Source organism: Mesitornis unicolor, unplaced genomic scaffold, assembly GCF_000695765.1.
Source record: "Mesitornis unicolor isolate BGI_N332 unplaced genomic scaffold, ASM69576v1 scaffold4748, whole genome shotgun sequence".
NCBI classification, from domain to species: Eukaryota; Metazoa; Chordata; class Aves; order Mesitornithiformes; family Mesitornithidae; genus Mesitornis; species Mesitornis unicolor.
The window spans coordinates 65,510-80,013 of record NW_010200995.1 but is presented as its reverse complement, the minus strand read 5'-3'; the positions used below and the strand labels follow the sequence as shown (position 1 = coordinate 80,013).

The window sequence follows — 14,504 nt, the reverse complement described above, 5'->3', positions numbered from 1 at the left end:
AGGTCTCTTCCAACTCCTGAGATTCTGTGATCAAACGAGACAGATCTCCAGTAGAATTTGCCTTGCTAAACTCAGTTTGCAACTTGTGCAAAATGTTCCCAAAGACTCCTTGCCATTAGCATTAACCTCGCAGTTATCTGGATTCATGATGAAGCGTATCTTCCTAAAAAGCCATCACTCGTGTCTGTTCATCTGACATTCCACCTTATTTCTGCAGGTGGTACCAGAAAGTGGGCTCCAGGATGGCTTCTAGGTTTTTCCCCTTCTCAAAGTGACCCAGTGGCACATTTGTCATTATAAAGAAAAATAAAATGTAACCCAACACATCATCCCCTGCATTGCCCACGGACACAATATCAGGAACTGTTACAACACATGAACCGAGCGCACTTTCAAGAGAGATGGAGCAGATGACCTCCTTTCATCCAGTCCAAGGTATTCTGTGATATTACAGACTTCCCAGGTTACAAAACAACACCAGAGGAAACGATGACCGCCTGCGCTACAGCCTGGCTCTTCCTTTAGCTACGGGAAAGAATTTCCTTTGCTGGCAAATGCAGCAGTTTCATTCTCCACCTATGCAACCCACGATCTGGAGACAACCAGGCGTCCACACTGAAGACACGTCATTTCTTGGCCTGTTGTTATGAGCTATATTGATTTTTTAACTTGCATCTTTCCTTTTGCTTCTATGAATTATGTTGAGAGTGCTGTTTCTATCTGATGGAAACTGACATTCTGCTTGACCTAAAATGCCTGTTGATCAATTACACAAGATGCATAGAATTACTAAGTGTCATTTACTTCAGATTCCACTGTAACGTGAAAAAATCTAACTTCAGAAATGGTTCCTCCTGGTGACAAAACCCTGTGCTAATAAGCGATACGCAGATGATTCCCACTGCAGATCAACTTTGGGGTTTTTTTTCCTCATTTTAACATATTAAGACTGAGCTTTTTTCAGCAGAGTGCATTACAAAACCTGGACTTGGCTGCTGCTGGCAGAGGGGACAAAGTGGGCAGCAGGAGCACCGCTGGGTGCCCCAGGTCCAGCTGAAAGCCAAAATTCAGCACACACACTAGAGGATTTCTCCTGTAACTTAATATCAAAGCCTCCACAGACCGAATCTTTGCAGGATTCTCTTGTAACCCATCATTTCTGGAACTTTTTCAAACAAAGCCTTTTTTTATACCAACTTTTCTGTTAAACTCAAAAGGAGCCTTATTTACCACAGCACGAGAACCTGGAGTAAAACTACTATAGCTCAAATTTTAATTGCCCGAGTGCACATACAGAAATGAAGCAGTTAAATATTTTAAAAGACATGTCATATTGTTCCCACTTTAATAACCTGCAGAAGGATTCTCAAGGGCAGGTAAGAAGGGATTCCACGTGCAGCCACTGTGCTTCTAAGTCATCCCTGCTCTCACTTCAGATTTACCAAAATTACAAACAGAAAAATGTGAGACCCTCTGGCTTCTGTGCTTTAGTGCACGAACTCTTCAGGCTTATTTGTAAGAACGAAAGGTCTCACTCTCACTCTCTCTCATGTATACAGGCACACATTTTAAATAGGATTAAATGGACAAACTCTAAAGAACTTCACATGTTCTTTCATGTTCCTTCATGTTCCTTCACAAAAGGAAAATTAAAATACTTAAAAACAAAACTTAGAAGATCTGAAGTATTTTGCTACTTAGAACTAAGTGCTCTGCTTAACAAGCTGCAAAGAATTGCTGTACACTCACTCAAGTTTCAATTTTTTGGATTGACAAATACATCTAAGCTTATGAAAACAGTACAGAAACTTCAAAGCAGGAAAACAGCTATTAATAATTATCTGACAAGAAGTGACACTTCATCTGCATCCACAGTATTTAATTTGTTTGAATAATATAGTTACAGATAAACAGGTTCACTCCATATACAATTACCGATACCTTTTTTTTAATACAGCTCATATTCCAGTACATCAACACTATTTTATTTACAAGGTATTTATGTACATTAACATCTTTCTAAAGTCAGTGCATTGTCAATAAGTTTTATACAATAATTTACAAAGTGAATGTAGTTAATAGTTAACTTAATAAATTTACTACTAATTCATGAATTAATTTAATTTAAAAAAATTAATTACAACCAATGTAACAAACACAGAAGATCAAATAACATTAGTAGATTGTGCTACCTGCTTAAATAAAACATTTTAAAGAAAATCAGTTGAAAATCTTTCGCTTTCCATGGAGTTTGCATGGGGAGGAGTAGACAAATGGGTACTGAAAAAGCTTCTAACCTAGAAATTCACAAGCCATGTTTGCTTTTCTTCAGTCTCAATGTTTAGCCCAGTTTAAAGATAAAAGACCACATAGGATAGGGAGCAGCACTTCACGAGTAAGACATTATTTATTTGGGACCCGACCCGCTGTCCTCCAAGAGGCACCACCTCCTGCAGAGGCAGCAAGGTTTTGCCTGAGCGAAGCCAGTGAGATCAGCTGAAATCACTTCTGAATGGAGAAAACTCGGATCTCTGCGGAAATTATAGACTTACCGGTAGGTTTGGCATTCTTGTAAAACACATTAAAACGAATCCAAACATTGATTTCAGAGATCAACCATGTAAGTATCAACTTTGTTAGTGAAGATATAAAAACTAAAGAATCTGGGAGATGACATATGACAAAATTAGTAAGCTGCTTAGACTCAGCTGAAGAACACAAGGCCAAAAGAGTGAAACCTTTATCTTCATTCAGATATGCAAACAATTTAACACTGAACATTTTCAAAGAAATGCCTACTGAAAAAACTTTTCCAGTCTCTGCTGAGACTCAGTCACGCTTTCCTTCATGCAAGAAGCCCACTGACGTAAAAGAGCACGTTGCAAGGGCACGGAAAGCAATTCTGGTTTAATTGCAAGTATATGTATAACCTGTTGCAAAAAAAAGAAAATTTGAAAAGGCAACCAATTTTGAACAAAAGAAACGCCATTAAATGATGAAACCAACTAAAAAACCATCCATGAATGCTACGATAGCTACCTGACAGCCACAGCTTCTTAGTTGTTTGAAATACACAGTGGATAATTCACAGCCATTCACTCCAGAGCCCTTACAACAACAAAAACAAACTATGTTTTTGAATTCAATTATATGAATTTTTAAAAGTGCAAATTTAAAAGCAACACCAGTCATGAAACATAAGCTCAAGCATCTTTCCTTCCAAGAGCTGGGAACATTTTGTGCAATGTGCACAGTTTAAGACACCATGCGTATAATCACAACTATTCTCCTCAACCTGAAGTTTCTTCTTGAGGCATCTCCAAAGTTGGAGATAGCGCTCTTCAGGCAGAAAAGCCATTCCTGAAACACGTTGATCTGCACAGCCAATGCGTGGAGAAAACACAATTACAATAAACCATTTGAGTGTAGAAATTAATCTCTTCTCAAATCATGGTTTGGTTGTGCACCCAACATACAGAAAGAAAGGAACTGACACACATCAGTGGTGGCAAAACCAGAAACTTCTCTTACTCTTGATGATAATTCCTTAAATCTGTGCACTTTTCATTCTCTTGCTTTCCCTGTTTTGCCAATAAAATGCAATAAAACTGCAGGAAAAAGGAGGTAGCAATATCATGTTGTCCAAAGACAACACTACAGAATTTTTTTCCCCATTATCTTAAACCTAAAGAGAGCCTTAAGGGTTTGTTAGAACAGTTGGTAAACTCTACACTACTTTGTTTAGCTCTTATTTGGACTATGTAATTTAGCTCTTATTTGGTCCTAGTCGGCTTTTCTCAAACCATTTGATTTAAAGGCCAATGGCAGTCTCAGCCTGATGTCTAACATCAGAAATGTTTAGAGCATGTAGTGAGATAACAGAACAAAACAATACTATCTTTATATTAACTGCTATTTAATTAGGGTTTTCTTTTTGTGCTTTCAGACCACAGGGTACAATAACGACACTAAGGTTACCTGTTTTGATAATATTTTTGCCAAATAAAAGTTTCAGGGTGTTATCCCTCACATTTTCAAAGCAGTCCGTGGAAGCTCGTCTCTCACTGCAGAACACAGTACTTCTTGTAATCTGACTCAAAGTCTTCGTCCATGCTGCTCGTGTCTGCCATCTTTTTGCCGTCGATCTTTGGCAGAAATTGTGCATAGTCTACCCCCTGCTGCTCGTAGAAAAGAATGTAGGCAGAGTCGGTGTCAATCTCATCAGGATGCAACTCCTGCAGAAGAGCAAAACGTGTTCTCAAATATGCAGTTGTATCACTGTCACTGACCCTAAAGTACATGTAACTGCCCTATAAACAGCATTTTTCAGTGACTGTTTACAGTAAGAAGAATCCCGTTTCCTGTCTCCCTTATTATAGTTATCAGGCTCCATTATCGCCTTGAAAAGTATGACAAATTTTATAGCGACATATTTAAATACTTAGAGATGTCAGAACTTAATTAGTCACTAATTGAATACAAAACTGCTAGCATCATGAAAAAATATTCTTGGACTCCCATTTTTAGTAATTTTTCCATCTTTGTACAAAATAAGCAGCTCTCTTTAACCATGGTGGCAGCTGATAAACAGATGTCAATCTGAAAAAATATCACATGCACAATTTCAATTAACAATTTTAGTATTTATTCAATGCAACTTTTGAGATGCTCCTGGTTTCAAAGAACGATCATCACCAAAGGAAAATTTCTCTGGCTCTAGGTAACAAAGATGAAAATTATTTGAACAGAAGTAAATTATTTACCTTACAACTACTGTCATTGTAGCAGTACCACTTGTTGTTTGGGTTTTTGGCATAAGTGACATAATGACCCCCTCCCATAATTCCTGAATGGCACTGAAGAAAATGAAGAAGAAAATAAATTCGGGATTAAACATCAAAACTCAGGATTCATCACAGAACGAATGACTCACAAAGTCACGAGTGACAATGGTTCATCACTACCTATACATCTGGAGCTGACTAAGCCTATATACTCAAGCAGAAAAACCAGCACGCAGAGAGAACTTCTCAGTTGTATTCAGTTTTATGGCAAAGTCAGTTTGCTGACAATGACTCTGCTTTGTTCTCCTTCTCAACAGATCCTTACTTTTTGTAATAAAAACAACAGAATAAATGCATTTAGTCAAAACAATGCCACATAAAGATAGTTTATTTGCATAAAACGTCAACTTACCGAAATTGCATATAGATTGTAAATAGGGTTAACACATACTTCTTCTCTTTGGTCATCTGTAATATCATCCTCGCTGTGGTTATCAATCTGACCGTTGATACTGCCGTTACTACAGGCATTCTGCTCACAGACGTATCCGTTGGCCAGAGTGGCCTCGCCGTCCTGAGCAGTGTACAGTTCACTCTGACTTCCACCCAAAATCTGCCCTCTAGCAAGAGCATCACCTTGATCAGCAGTAAACCTCTGCTCCTGCTCAGTACCGTTCTCTTTACTTGCATCCAAATTTTCTTTGCTACTTGACAGTTTGTTTTTACCCAGCTGTGGTAGCCGCAGGCGTCCTTTACCTCTTCCTAAAGTCCTTGGGCTACTATTTGGGCTACTGTTTTTACTTGAAGGGCAGCTGGTTCCACTCTTCCTCCCCAGAGATGGAGATGCTAAAACAGAAAACATGTGGACTACTAAGACAAGTAAACACATAGTCCAGATTTTTTTTTAAGTGTTGTTCTCTTTTATAATAAGTAAACGTTAAAAAACACCGTTTCACTGCAACTAATGAGCAGCATATAAAAGTAAAACTATCTTTGCACGAGCACGTACATACACCTATAAACGAACATTTAACTCTCTTATGCAGGAAGGCAGGAGCACATCCCTCACTCGATCCAGCCCACTTACACAAGCAGATACTGCCATTATCTGCTACCACTGAGGAACATTTTTCCTTTTTCTTTTTTTTTTTTAATGGTAAAGCTTCACTAAGCTTTCTGGGGCAAACAACAACATTAAATGAGAGTTTCAAAATCAATGTAGTGCTTTGGCCAAAGAAATATTTAAATTTTGATAATAACATAGATTTCCTGCCCCCCTCCTCCAAATATCAGTATTGACTGGAATTTTGCCGTATTATTGCCTACCTTTGATATTATTCAAGACAGTAGTGTTAAGGGAGGATGGACTTCTGTTCAGTGTATCTCCTTCTCCTGGTGTGTAAGTGATCTGCAGGTCTGTTTTTCTAGCTTCCCCTTGGAGCGGCCGTGGTTCAGGAAGGCTGTCAACCTGGAGCATTAGGTGCTTTCTTTGAAAATGACTTGGATCCCTTTGTACCAAAAAGGCACTTGGGTCAAAATTTTCTCTGGGAAATTTAACAATTTTCTGAGATTTTATCCAGCGGCCATTTACAAACTGAAATCTTTTCAGGTGAATGATCTAAAGAGAAACACAGAGAAAATGAAAGGAGGACAATTACATTGAGTAACTTCACTGTTTAAACATAAACTTTTTCCCAAAACACACATTTTATCATAAGCCAATATAAAACAGTAACAATGCTGTAATGGAACCATTTGGATTTTGGGATCAAGTTAGTAAAATATGGAACTAATATTTTCGTGGGGAAGTGACTGAAAAGGCTACTTCCATTTAGTGATCAGCACTGTGTGTTTTGAACAACCTATCAAATTCGGAAAGCTACAAATGCAGGTGTTACACAACTGGACATAAGATCATGTCACTGCCTAAGTGTGAATTCTGTGTCAGAACAGACGCCACTGAATGCAAAACGCCACCATTTCCTGCAATGTATCAGCTAAAAAGATTCAAAAAGATCTGAGGTTTATTCCTGAGACTGTGAACGAAAGCAAACCTTATTCAGAACAAGGAGACATAGCTAGAAATTCCAATTTGTGATCAATGTACTTTGGTTTTGTTGCTGTATAGGAAAACCATACAAGATCATACCAAAATAGGAGGAAGTCTCCAAAGATCCAGCTTTTTGGTAGCCAAGCAATGGGTCTTGCATTTAGAGCAGTAGTACATCTCGTCCTCCCCCAGTTCCTCCTCACTGGTGAAGGCTCTGAGACAACTATCCAGATTGATGGGCTCTGCTTGAGCTCGTCGGCTTTGTTCAACACTTTCATGTTCTTCTACAATCTGAAGTGAAATAAAACTGCATCTGACTTGGAAACATACACAAACTGCTCAGAGAAAGGCTCTATTTGTAGTACTATACAAATAACATCACACAGTTTATTCAGGATTAAAGATAAAAACTAGATGCACTAAGTTTTAGCAGAAATTTTATTTCAGTTATGAAAAGGAATACAAATAATGGACTGTCCTTATTCTTGGGTTCTGCTTACAGAATTATCCATAAAGCGCAAGTTTATAGATTCAACTCGAGTTTAAACCGCTATTCCAGATTAATTCAGCTATAGGTTTACCTTTAGCTACATCTTGTTGACTCAATGAGGAAACAGATTTACACATATGCATAACTGTTTATATCACTGGTGTGCCTAGAAAATGTATTCAATTAACGTATTTTGTAATACATTGTGGAGGCTAGATGAAAAGCAACTCACAGACAGAAATACACTGTTGTGGTTTCTTAAAAGCCTCTTTCCACATTATGGTCATGTAAAAGGTCTAACACTAAGACAATAATTTATCCAGAATATATTGCTCTATGATTACTGAATTTATTTTAACAGAAAATGGACAAAGGAGCATAAAAAAGCATGGTGAAATGGGTTGTGCTTCACAGCTATGAACAAACAACGAAGGGTTTGTGTTGAGACGTTACCCGTTCTTGCGACGTCTGGTAGCGCAGATGGAGTGCGGTTGGATCCCAGTCCACAGCAATGTAAGCGTTCCCGACACAAGCTCTATCTTCCGTGCACTCAATTTTACAGCCACGGCAAAATCTAAGGAAGAAGTCAGATGTGGTAAGTAAACTGTCTAATACCTAAGTTTTAGGTTTCAGGCCTTGCCTTCAGTGTAAGGGAGACGCATTTTTCTAGAACAATAATCAGTGTCAGTTTGCTATTTTACTACAAAACTTTAACAGAGATGAGAAACTGAAGTAGCTGAGCAAGCTCAACCGTCTATCCGCATATAACGCTGACCAAGCCTAGCTACACCACCAAAACCCTACAATGCTTTGTCTCCACAAGTGTTTTACAACCTGAGAACTGAAGTACTTTATTTATCTAGGTGTAAGAGACTTGTTACAAGTAAGTATATGGTCTAAATACATTCCAGCAAGGGTCTGAAATTTTTGTTAGCATGTCTTTGCTTAGGGAAAATCCCAAGCGTGCTTCCAGAGCGAATTTCCCATTGCCCATTTTAGTTCCTACTCTTCAAATGGCACAGGAACTAGTGAGGGTAGATGCTTTACATCTAAAAGTCTGGTTTGGTATGAAAACCCCACAAATGATCCAAATGTGCATGCACAGGTCTGCATATGTGCACACAAACTATTGTAAGGGGTTGAGAGGTTTTTACATGGTCATCTCTGTTGCCTAATTTAAAGTTTCTGCATCAGCAGAGCTGTCAGCTCTCCAAGTCATAAAAGCTCTTCTACAGTGCAAGTCTGCTGGGTGAGGGGTTTGGTTAAATGAGATTCTCGACTCTTGTTGGATATTACCTCCAGTCTGAAACATATCAAAAACCCATTCTCATAAATAACATTTCTGCTGGAGTGATCACCTTCCTGAAATCTAAAAATGACAATTTACCTGTACCATGGACACCAAGCACAGGTATTTCCATCCTTCTGAACTACCCTCAGGGTGAACGGATATTGATATCCCATGCTATCATCACTGAAACAGAAGAGAACGCAAGGTGAAAGAGGAACACACATTCAGACTGCCAATTTCCTTCCTTCGCTATGCTTGTTGTGTTTATTTTTAAAAAAACAAACCCTCAAAATTATAATTATTATTAGATCAAGCTATTAAAACAAGACCTGCATTTACATCACCTAAAGTTGTCAGATATAATTAATTATCAATCACTGGAAGAGAACGAATCAACCCATTTGTGGAAAGCCAACCTTTAAGTGCAGCTAGAAGCTATACCACAATTAACTATACTAAAAAGTCTTAAAAGTTATTTTTAATTATTGCCATTATTAAATTGCAGAACTCTAAAATGACTTCTTACAAAAATAACACACTAAATGGAACCTGCAGGCAGAAAACATCCGGGGTAAAAGCGCACACAATTGTTCCTAAAGTTTTTGACATTTAAAGCTTAATTATACATTAAAAAGCACACGTTCATCCCACAGAGGTATTATGAGAAGCCAAAGATCAAGATGAAGAATGAATACAGTTTTAAACCTCGTAAGCAAGTCTATGCCACTGTATGACGCAATTCCAGCCAAAGACCGAGGATGCCAAACTCACCAGTCCTGTGCATGATTACTTGCTTCCTGCGGCGGAAGAGGGCTCGCGAGTCTGGAAACCTGAATCCACACTGCATCGTACAGATCTTTTTTCCGGGTGTGAACTGTACAAGGAACAATTAGTGGCATTCCAAAGAGACTGGGACGATTCTTCTGAGATGAAAGAAAATACAGTTCTGTCCGCATCTGCGTATGTGAAATAAAAGGATGACTCAGATATAAGTATGCATCAACTCATGATACCATAATTACTAGGATGCTGACCTTGTTACTTATTTCAGGCTTTGGTATTGAAAAGAAACCATTAATTCTATTATAAGTGCTCCATTGCAGCAATTTTTTCCAATACTAAATACTGTAAATTTTGATAACTGACTTGAAATTGCCTAAAAGCTTTTTTATATTTTATGATATTATTCCAATGCTATTTAGTCATTAGACCACATCAACAAAAATCTGTATTTCGTCCATGTGCAATATTTTCTATTTCATATGATGCTTACTTCTTACTTTTCTCCCCACATGGTAATATTGAAATGCAGACACACAGCTGATGATGCCAATACCTGTCCCAAAATGACTGCCACACTAGGCAAGCTTATGTTTGCTAGAAAAAGGAAACCTTTATGTCTAAAGGAGGCACTACAGACTTGTACACAACTTATTCCAAGCAGACAAACTAACCTTCATGCTTCATCTCCCATTTGTAAGAATGATTTAACACACCGACTTAATGACGCTGAGGTACAAGTAAATGGCTACCACCTTGCTTAAGTTCTATACAATTAACCCTTCCCACTGATAAGACTTTTGATAATGACAAGTGTGGATTCTGGGAATAGCTTCCACAAACAACCCTTACTTGTTTTTAAGCTGTGTAACTAGCAGTTTTTAATGGTTCAAAAGCAATATGCCAATCGCCTATGAGATTCTGCAAATGGTGCTAACTGGTTAGTGGCCACTACTTGAGAGAACAAACCAAAGAAAGCCAAGTGAAGAGTGAAGTTCCATGGCTTCCTGGCCCACACCCACATCCACCAGGCTCTGAACATCAACTGGCTCCAAGTCAGGACACAGTGTGCACAGAATGGATGGCTATTTGAGGTGTTCGGTCACCCAGCTTTGACATTTAGAGTTCAGCTTATCTACGGTTGCTTTTACAAAGAGAAGTACGTGCTAACAGAACGATCCAGGAATGCACTATACATCTTCACTCTGTTTCTATATAAGAAATAAGCCTTTTCCACATAACAGGAAAGAAATGCAGTTCTAGGAGCTCCTTTAGTTAGAATTTTTTCTGCTCAAAGTATCTGGAACATTTAATCAGGGAGTCAGCAAACGCCCAAGTATGCATCTCAGAATTAAAGAACCGGGAAGCATGCCAGTTACTAAAGAAAGAAAAATACACCAACATTAGACATTACAATTTAAATTTACTGGAGTTGCGTTTCTGAAGAACTTGGCGCTCAGTTAAGAAGGAAATGGATTCATGCTCCCTCTTCTTAAGAAACAAAGATTAATTTATCATATGGGCATTGAAAAATCCTCACTGACTTTCTCTCAAAGTGTGTAATGCAAACAATGTATAACAAATGCAAGATTTACTAACCATTTTTCTGTGGACTGCAATTATGTATCCTGTACACGGACTATCAGAAAGCAAGGGCACGTGACCGTTGAGAGTCCAGTTGGCAAGGTTACGCTCTGTTCCACATGGCACCACAGTATTTGGCATCCCGTTTGGAATAAGGGTGGGTTTAGGAAGGTCCCCATTCATCATTATGTTGGGTGCCCCATTAGCAGATGGCCCAGTTGAGACATCTGTGGACAGACAACGGCATTCTCAATTCTCTACAGTAACCAGAATTGATCACGAGATTTTAATCCTTTCTATTCTCTCCAATGCATTTTATGAAATATCTTCTACTCTCCTTAGGACCAACATCTTCATCTGGAATTATTTTGTTTGCCTACAACTCTGCAAAATTAAAGCATGTAACAGCAAATAACAACAAAGCTGTTTACAACCCATATATGAGACCACAAATTATAAAACCAAAACCAGGCTTCCCATTTTTTATATGTCCTGCCTCAGAGCCAATCCACAAGTAAAAATATTTTGCATGTTTCTTGTGTCTTTAACTAAAATAAGTATACAGCTATCTTCAGACTGCTATGCTGGGCATGATCCTAAAAAGGACCACAGACCATCAGTAGATACAGAGACTGCTCACAGCTTCTCTGCAGGTAAGAACTCTAACTTATTTGTCTTTTCTTTAATCCTCACTGTTTACTTATTATTTAGAAGTATGGTTTTCTCTTGAATTTCTCCAGTACCTAAGCACTGCACATTTGAAAGGAAGTTTCTTTTACCTGTCTGCACAGGACTTGATGCTGACGTAGGGGATCCTGGGATTGGTATTTCAAATGCACACAGAAACCCACTCACTGATAACCTGACTTTCTGGTTGTCTTGAGGGAAGTTCTTCAATAAAAAAGGGAAAGTTAGTCAGACACGAATACGCTTCTACCTGTGAACATGTTTTGTTCTTGTGCAAACAGTCTATCAGCTCACCTCTCCCCTCTCAGCTGCTTTCATACACCTTTCTAGAAGGCAAAAAGGGAGCCTATAAGCACACGCCTTTGCAGAGCAGCAACACCTGAGCGAGTTACTAACAGTTCTCTAAACAGACTGAGAGCTCGCAGTTTGAATCCTATTCAATGACAGCAAAACAATGTATACACATACACGCACATGTATGCACACGCTGTATAGAACTAAGGCAGTCATTATGGATGCCTCAAACGTCTTGACAGTGTTTAAACTCATCAAAGCACTCTAACTTGAGATTTATTACCTCAAGATGATTTTATCCCTTTTTTCCCTAAAAATATCATTAGTAATCAATTCAATTAAACTTCTGCAAGCTTCTACATCACAATTAATTACATTTACAAGTGGCTTATTTTGGTTGTTTACTTTGATTTTAAATCTATTTAAAGCAAGCCAAATTACAGTTTAAGAACAAAATAAAAATTCAGAGATACAACTAAACTGACTTTTTATCACACATTTAGTTAAGTTATTTCACAGTTCTTGTAGGGAATGCTTAATGTCAAAAAGAATGAAGTAGTATGCCGATGTGCACAAATAAAAAAACCAAAAATAACAGAAGTACGTTGCAAAAATAATTAATTCTTTTCCTTCTTACCTTTATATTGGAGCTATGCACTTCTGCGAGTAGAATCTGTTCTGGTTTTAGCCCACAGAGTTCACTTAACTGTTTTTTCAAACCTGTATATTTTTCATCCATGTTCAACCTCAGGCCATACCGAACAGGAGTAGTACCATCTAATTTAATTACTTTACAAGGGAAAAGAAACACACAGGTCAGCAAACCAGGAAAGTTTTAATGAGAATAATGCATTACAGCTATTTACTTATTAGAAAGTCTTTTTTCCCCCACTTGAAGACAGGATTTTTTTTTTTTTATCAGCCAGTTTTCAAGATCTGCAGACAAATGTCAGAAAAGCTCTTGCTGCACAGGCAGCAGAAAATGGTTTCAAAGCATGTTTCACTTTTTTATCATCTTTCCTTTTGCCTCCTTTTCACCAACACATGGGTTCTTCAGGGCAGAGTTCCTGACCCACAAAGGATCTGTTGGCTGTACACTCCTCCCAGCCCTTCTGTTTTGCCCTAGGTAGATTCAGGACAACCTCTACAATGTGGTGAACAGAAGGAATCCATATGATATGTTTCTGTATTAAGTCCTTTAGTCAGGTCTGAAAATGCTCTACTTTTAAAGGTTTCATTTTAGTTTAATTGTATTCCAATGAGAACTCTTGTCTTCTATTATATTACAATGGTTATAGTTTTTTTAAGTGTAAGTGCTAACACAAACAAAATTTGGGTATTTCATAGCTGTTGAAAATCTGTTCTACATATACAATTTTTATTTTAGCACTGACAAGTTTATAGAGAGTTAAACACTACCACTTACCCGTAATTTCTAGGTGCATGTAGCTATCCATTGGCAAAGGCAAGGATAAAAAATTAAAGGGGTCAAATCTAACACTTATATGTCCACAAGTTTTACATTTTACTTGTGACTTCAGCTGCCCATGAAATAAATCTACGACGATGGATCTGTTTCTTCTCAGATGGTTTTCCCAGGCCTAAGATGGAGCACAAAAAAAAAATAAAAATCAATAAAAAGTTAGAAACTGAAGACTACTTGCTGGAACTACAGGAAGGAGGATACGCTGCGAAGCACCCGAAGTTTCATTGGCTTATGGAAGTTAAATTATTTCCACAGAAGTTGATTCTAATTTCTAATAAATAGAAAGCATTTATTTTTAACAAAAGTAAAGAAAAGTTATTTCAATTAAGACAATAATCAAGGCATGACATCATTTAAAAAGATCATCAGATCACTTCTGAAAGGATCCATCAGGTATCTTGAAAAATTCTAATACTCCATAATTCTGATGAGTTGTGTCCTGGTTTGAGCTAAATAGAACTGATTTTCTATTTAGTGATTTTACTTTTCAGCTCAGTCTCTTTTAAGTGGCTGAACTTGCTGAAAACTAGAAGCATGTTTTTCCCAAACAGCGCTGCTAGAAGATATGCTCAAGGTCAGTTGTCTCACCATGGGTGCTGTGTCTGCGCCTACAGAGGGGGAAGCGGACCCAAACCTGACCAACGAGGTATTCCACCCCACATACATCACACTCGGTATAAAAGCCAAGGAATCACGAAGGTCTCAACTCCTTTCTTCCATCTTGGAGCCCTTCCATCTCAGACCCTTCCGTCCATCTCAATCCTGCAGCGGCTGAGGCCTGAGCAGACCCTGCTGGTTCGTCTGCCTCTGATCCTGATCCGTGTGTTCTGCATCCTGCGCCCACTGCTGCTGAGTCTGGGCTCGGACTTTTCCAGTGCCTGGCTCTGCAGAGCCTCTGGTGACGTATTCGTCATTGGGGGAGGATTTTATATTGGTTTTGTATCTATTTGTACATAGTTGTATATACTTCATTATTTTTCCTATTTACATTATTATCCTGTAGTATCAGTATTATTGTTTTATTAAATCTGTTAGTTTTATTTTCCAACCTGTAAAGT

The 14,504-nt window shown here is 38.2% G+C and overlaps 1 protein-coding gene across 1 annotated transcript in view; it reads right to left on the bottom strand.

Annotated features, from left to right (window-relative positions):
* Positions 1 to 3,401: 3,401 nt before the first annotated feature.
* The window catches only part of USP32 (ubiquitin specific peptidase 32), a 57,473-nt gene continuing 46,370 nt past the window's right edge, over positions 3,402 to 14,504 (bottom strand). Inside the window, exons 23-34 of the mRNA XM_010189913.1 lie at positions 13,387 to 13,561; positions 12,598 to 12,749; positions 11,759 to 11,870; positions 10,995 to 11,206; positions 9,387 to 9,571; positions 8,712 to 8,798; positions 7,778 to 7,898; positions 6,934 to 7,125; positions 6,111 to 6,402; positions 5,197 to 5,630; positions 4,764 to 4,856; positions 3,402 to 4,235 (exon numbers count right to left, since the gene is read on the bottom strand). Of these exons, the coding sequence (XP_010188215.1) occupies positions 4,062 to 4,235; positions 4,764 to 4,856; positions 5,197 to 5,630; positions 6,111 to 6,402; positions 6,934 to 7,125; positions 7,778 to 7,898; positions 8,712 to 8,798; positions 9,387 to 9,571; positions 10,995 to 11,206; positions 11,759 to 11,870; positions 12,598 to 12,749; positions 13,387 to 13,561 (2,229 nt within the window). The 3' untranslated portion in view covers positions 3,402 to 4,061. The remainder of the gene's footprint in view (positions 4,236 to 4,763; positions 4,857 to 5,196; positions 5,631 to 6,110; positions 6,403 to 6,933; positions 7,126 to 7,777; positions 7,899 to 8,711; positions 8,799 to 9,386; positions 9,572 to 10,994; positions 11,207 to 11,758; positions 11,871 to 12,597; positions 12,750 to 13,386; positions 13,562 to 14,504) is intronic.